Here is a 6018-nt window from a genome sequence, read left to right on the forward strand (position 1 = left end):
AATGATCACCAGCCCTGCAGAGCGGTAGCTACATAAGCACATAATAGACATGTGTGCTATATTCACATTTATCATAGATTTTAACAGAATAGTGTTGTATGTATAACATGTATATGTGTGCATGTGTCTGTATGTACATGTGTGTAGCTCAGAGAACTGATGATTTTTAACCCTAAGACAAAAGGTTCCTCAGGCCTGATTTATTCTTCATTTAGACACAATTCGAAAAACTTTCAGTATTAGGGGAGGAGAGATGGCTCAGTGGTTAAGAGCGCTGACTGTTCTTGCAGAGGACCTGGGTTCAATTCCCAGCACCCACATGGTGGCTAACAACCATCCATAACTCCAGTTTCTGGGGACCCAACCCCCTCTTCTGGCCTCTCTGGGCATTGCATGACTCAGTTGCACTTACATAACATGCAAGCAATACACCCACTCACATAAAATGAAAATAATAAAATATTTTAAATAACCTTTTACTATTTATCAGTACCCCTCAAAATCTAGGTTTTCCATTTTGTAGTAGTCAATCTTAGGAAAACCATACCAGTTTCCTACCAGGTTCCCTAAGAAATAGTTCAAAGATTTAGGAGTTAAGGAAGAAGTTGATGAACTCAAACTTTTTCTTGTGAATCCAGGTATTCTGGCACTCTAGTGCCCATGTTCTGGGGGCAGCGGCTGAACAACTCCTGGGTGCTGTTCTCTGCCGAGGTCCAAGTACAGAATCTGGCTTTTACCATGATGTCTTCCTGGGGAAAAAGCGGTGAGCAAGGAAGGAAATTGATCTGGGTGGATTTTGAGGCCCTTTTCTGGGGTTTGGGGACAAGTTCAGTTTGGAGGAGAAATCTGGAAGTGTTCTCTACACCTAACTGTAATGCTGTTGTCACCTCTCCATGAGAGGCACCATGTCTCTCTTTTAACTCTGCTTGAAACTTGCCTTTTCTAGCCTTCATGCATTCTTCAAATTTTGCTTCATCCTCTCGTTACTGTTGTACTTTTGTTCATCTGGCTTTCCTTTACTCAATTTTCTCTTTCTCTTTTTTTGAGGGGGTTTTTTGTTGTTGTGGTTGGTTGGCTGTTTGGTTGGTTGGTTAGTTTTGGTTTAATTTGGGTTTTTGGTGTTTGTTTTGTTTTTGTTTTGGATGTCATGTTGCTGTTGTTTGAGACAGGGTCCCTCTGTATCCCTAGTTGGCCTAGAACTTGCTATGTTGACCAGGCTGGCCTTGATCTCACAGAGAGCCTGCCTCTACATCCTGACTACCGCACCTGGCTCTTTGTTTTTGACAGGGTCAGACTTTGTGGCCCAGGCTGGCCTTGAACTTGTGATTCTCCTCCCTTAACCTCTCAAGTGCTAGGATTACACATGTGATATGCACTCAACATTTAATTTCATGCATAGAACTTTTCTTCCAGCTATAAAACTATACCTTAGGTGCACCAGGCATGGTGGTGCACGCCTTTAATCCCAGCACTTGGGAGGCAGAGGCAGGTGGATCTCTGTGAATTCAAGGCCAGCCTGGTCTACATAGTGAGTTCCAGGACAGCTGGGGCTACAGGGAGACCCTGTCTCAAAAAGACAAATTTTTTTTTTTTTTTTTTTTTTTTTTTTTAAAAAAAAAAAAAAAAAAAAAAAAAAAAAACACACAAAAAAACTATACCTTAGGCTGGGAATATGGCTCAGTAGAGTGCTCATCTAGCATGAGCAAGGGCGTGGTTCCATCCCCAGCACCACACAAAAATATGTACCTAATTTCTTATTTATATTTCCTCTGAGTTTGTCTTTGCCAATATTTCTAGATTTCTTTGTTAAAAGGTGGGACTTTATATCCTAGCTAATGTATGTCACTCAGCTATTGCCTCTTAGAAGAAGCAAGCCAAACAACACCTTTTTCCAGGACAATCCGCAGTTCAGAAATGCCTGTTTTAGAGCGGATTTGCCACGAGATTATAGCTGCTACACAACCATTCCGGAGGCTAGAGGCTTCCCAAGATCAGCTTCGCCAGCTCTTCAAGGTGAGTCGGCACAGTTTTATGACAAAGATCAAGGCTTGTTGTTCTCTCAAGACATCTTTGTGTCTTCACTCTTCCAGGATAACCACTTCAAGCTTCACCTGATTGAGGAGAAAGTGACAGGTCCAACAGCAACAGTTTATGGGTGAGCCTTGTCAAGATGACAGAAAACAGAGGGAGGCCAGAAATGGAATAAAGAAAGGAAGATGGTAGATTAATTATATTTTGTACAGAAAAAGAAAAAGGAAGAGGAACTTTTATCTGCCATTGCTCTGTCTGCTTCCAAAACAGTTCGCTCTTCTTCACCTCTTCTATCAGCAGAGGCCTTGAAGGGAGAAAACTAGATACTCACAAGTCTGGAAACCTCCAACTGGCCTCATCTTTCTCTCAGGTGTGGCATGTTGGTTGATCTTTGCCGGGGTCCCCATCTTCGGCACACTGGACAGATTGGAGGACTGAAGCTGCTAACGGTCAGTTGCAAGGGTTTTCACAGGAGGGAGCTGGAGAATGGGAAAATGATTCTCTTCTAGTCCCTTCTCTGCTCTCATAGCTCATAAAGAAAAAAGCAAGCAGAGACTTGAATTTCATGTGGCTAGGAATAGGATTTATTTTTATTTTTATTTTTTGGTCTTTTTGAGACAAGGTCTCCCTGTTGCCCTAGCTGGCCTGGAACTCACTCACTGTGTAAACCAGGCTGGTCTTGAAGTCAGAGGTCACTGCCTCTTGCCTCCCAAGTGCTGGGAATAAAGGCATGTGCCACCACACCTCGTGGAAGGTTGACTTTTCTAACAGCTGTATGGGATGTTGATAAGGGATGGATAAACTGACATTTGGCCATAATTTAGTTACTCTCCTAAGCAGTCATCAGTTAGAAGGAACTAAGTATAAGGGTGCTGGTAGGGCAGTGAGAATGGAGAGAGAAAGAAGTAGGTGGGCAAGATTAGGCCTAACCAGGATGTAGAGGGGACATTTTCAAGGTAGTCCAAAGGATGATGGTACCGTCCTACTGGTAATGATGGAAGGAAAAGTAATGAGAGATTTGATGATCCTCAAGGGGGTTTTCTGTGATACTTACACTGAGACTGTCATATGAGGCTTGAAAGAAAGGTCAGGTACCTTCAGTCCTCTTCATCTTCCCTTTGATTCCTTCTGCCCTCTCCTAGAACTCATCATCCTTGTGGAAGTCCTCAGAGGCTCCAGAGATACTGCAAAGAGTATCAGGAATTTCCTTCCCTACACCAGAGTTACTAAGGAACTGGGAAGCACAGAAGGAGGAAGCAGAGTCAAGAGACCACAGACGCATTGGGAAGGTACAGAGTTTGGGAAGAGAGGGAAGGATGCTGATATGGGTTGAAAAGAGATAAAGCAAAGTGATGTAATTTTTTTTTTTTTTTTTTTTTTTTTTTGGTCTTTTTTGAGACAGAGTCTCCCTATACCCCCAGCTGGCTTGGAACTCTCAGTATAGACCAGGCTATTCTTGAACTCACAGAGATCCACCTGCCTGTGCCTCCCCCAATGCTGGGATTAAAAGCATGCACCACCACACCCAGCTCATGATGTGGTAATTTTTGTTGGTGGTAGTTGTTACCTTTTTTGTTTCAACTTTAGTGTTTATTTTTTTTTTATTTTTATTTATTTATTTTATTTTACGTGTATGCATGTATTGCCTGCATGTAGGTAAGTGCAGCCATGTCAGGCAATGCCTGAGGAGGACAGAAGAGGCTGTCAGATCCCCTGGAACTGGAGTTACAGACAGTTGTTAGCTGCCATGTGGGTACTGGGATTCGAACCCGGGTCTTCTACAAGAACAGCCAGTATTCTTAACCACTGAGTCATCTCTCCAGCCCTCAATTTTAGTTTTATTTTGGTTTTTTTTTTTTAATTCTAACTCATTCATTTTATTGGGGCCAGAGAGATGGCTCAGTAGTCAAGACTACTGACTGCTCTTGTAGAGGACCCAGGTTCGATTCCCAGCACCCACATGGTGGCTACAAACCGTCCTTAACTCCAGTTCCAGGGGGAATCCAAAGCCCTCTTCTGATCTCCGTGGCATTGCATGACACGGGTGCATTCACATACACGCAGGCAATACACATAAAATAAAAATAATAAATAAAATTTTAAAAAAATTCTAACACATTCATTTTTATGTGTATGAGTGTTTTGCCTGCATAATTGCACCCATGTCATGCAATGCCCAAGGAGGGCAGAAGAGGGTATCAGATCCCCTGGAACTGGAGTTATAGACAGTTGTTAACTGCCATGTGGCTGCTAAGGACTGAACCCAGGTCCTATGGAAGAACAACCAATGCTCTTAACCATCTCTCCAGCCCCTTAATTTTGATTGATTGAGCCAGGGTCTCATGTAGTCCATGCTGGCCTCAAGATATAGCCAATAATGACCTTGAATTCATGGTCCTGCCTCTGCCTCCCAAGTACTGGAATTATAGGTATGCACATCCGGCCAAAGAACATGATTGTGAGTTTGTTCAGTCAAACAGAGTGAGCAGTTCCATCAGTGTTTCCTTTTTTTTTTTTTTAATTTATTTTTATTTTATGTGTATGAGTGTATTGCCTGCACGTGGGTAAGTGCACCCATGTGGTGCAATACCCATGGGGGTCAGAAGAGGCTGTTGGTTCCCCTGGGACTGGAGTTACTGACAGTTGTTAGCTGCCATGTGGGTCCTGGGATTCAAACCCAGGTCTTCCTCAAGAACAACCAGTGTTCTTAACTGCTGAGGCATCTCTCCAGCCCCCTAGCACTGTTTCTTTAGTTCCAAAATTCTCCCCTTCTTGAAGTGACTATTGCCATTCTTTCCCTAGGAACAGGAGCTCTTCTTCTTCCATGAACTAAGCCCAGGGAGCTGCTTTTTCCTGCCACGAGGGACAAGAGTGTATAATGCCCTGGTGGCTTTCATCAGGGTAAGGAGGACCTAAGTCCAAAAAGAGCTGAGAGCCTAGAATAAACCAAACTATTACCATTTAAGTCATGCCTGTAATCCTAGTGCTTAAGAGGCTAAGGCAGAAAAATCATGAGTTTGAGTCCAGCCTGGGCTACAATAGCAAGACCCTGTCTCAAAGGGGAAAACAGGGGAGGGGGGTAAATGGGGATTGGAGCATAAACGGTGTAAAATCCTGGTAATGTTTTGGGGTTTTCTTTTTGTCTTTTTGACTTACTATGTAGACCAGGCTGGCCTGGATCTCATAGAGATCCACCTGCCTCTGCCTCCCAAGTGCTGGGATTAAAGGCATGTACCACCATAATCCTGTAACTTTTAGTGAGGTACTACCATTATATGGTCTGTGGTGAGGAAGCTTAGAGAATCTACATGGTATTTAATAGCCTGTAGCTTTGGTCATTGTGGTCTGAGAGTCAAGAGGATCAGGAAGTTGTTTCCTTGCCTCTTCTAGTTACATTGACTTTCCATGTCTACCCACCTTTGTAGGCTGAGTACACTCGCCGTGGTTTCTCAGAGGTGAAAACTCCCACACTGTTTTCAACAAAACTCTGGCAACAGTCAGGGCACTGGGAGCATTATAGGGAGGACATGTTTTCCCTGAAGCCCCCCGGTACTAGAGAGACTGACAGCTCCCAGAGTGGCCACGCTGCCAGGAACTCCAAAGACACACTTGCTCTCAAGCCCATGAACTGCCCTGCACACTGGTGAGTTGGGAGCCAGGAGGCCTGGGTTCTCCCAGGGTAACAATCCGGTCATTAAATGTAAAGTAATAGAAATTATCTTGGAAAGAATATTGGGACATCTGATTTGAGTCTTGAATTTGCCTCTAGTAAACAATGTGAATTTAAGGACATTATTCTATCTCCTGGGTCTTTGAGGTTCTGTGCCCATCACAGAATGGAGACACAGTCAGGCATGGTAGCGCACACCTTTAGTTCCAGCACTTGGGAGGCAGAGGCAGGCAGATCTCTGTGAGTTTGAGGCCAGCCTGGTCTATATAGTGAGTTCCAGGCCAGCTGGGGCCACAGGGAGACCCTGTCTCAAAAAG

The 6018-nt window shown here is 43.8% G+C and overlaps 1 protein-coding gene across 3 annotated transcripts in view; it reads left to right on the top strand.

The window, feature by feature from the left end:
• Window positions 1-5674, top strand: part of LOC103742674 (threonine--tRNA ligase, mitochondrial) — a gene marked incomplete at its 3' end in the record, with an annotated part of 10278 nt that extends 4604 nt beyond the window's left edge. For 2 of the 3 annotated variants that reach the window (XM_008843758.3, XM_029568608.1), the window contains 7 exon segments: window positions 639-763; window positions 1896-2013; window positions 2091-2155; window positions 2402-2480; window positions 3174-3320; window positions 4834-4932; window positions 5457-5674. In XM_008843758.3, coding sequence (XP_008841980.2) covers window positions 639-763; window positions 1896-2013; window positions 2091-2155; window positions 2402-2480; window positions 3174-3320; window positions 4834-4932; window positions 5457-5674 — 851 coding nt within the window. 3 annotated transcript variants of the gene reach the window in all.
• Window positions 5675-6018: the final 344 nt, after the last annotated feature.

This window comes from Nannospalax galili, unplaced genomic scaffold, assembly GCF_000622305.1.
Source record: "Nannospalax galili isolate Female #2095 unplaced genomic scaffold, S.galili_v1.0 scaffold22, whole genome shotgun sequence".
NCBI classification, from domain to species: domain Eukaryota; kingdom Metazoa; phylum Chordata; class Mammalia; order Rodentia; family Spalacidae; genus Nannospalax; species Nannospalax galili.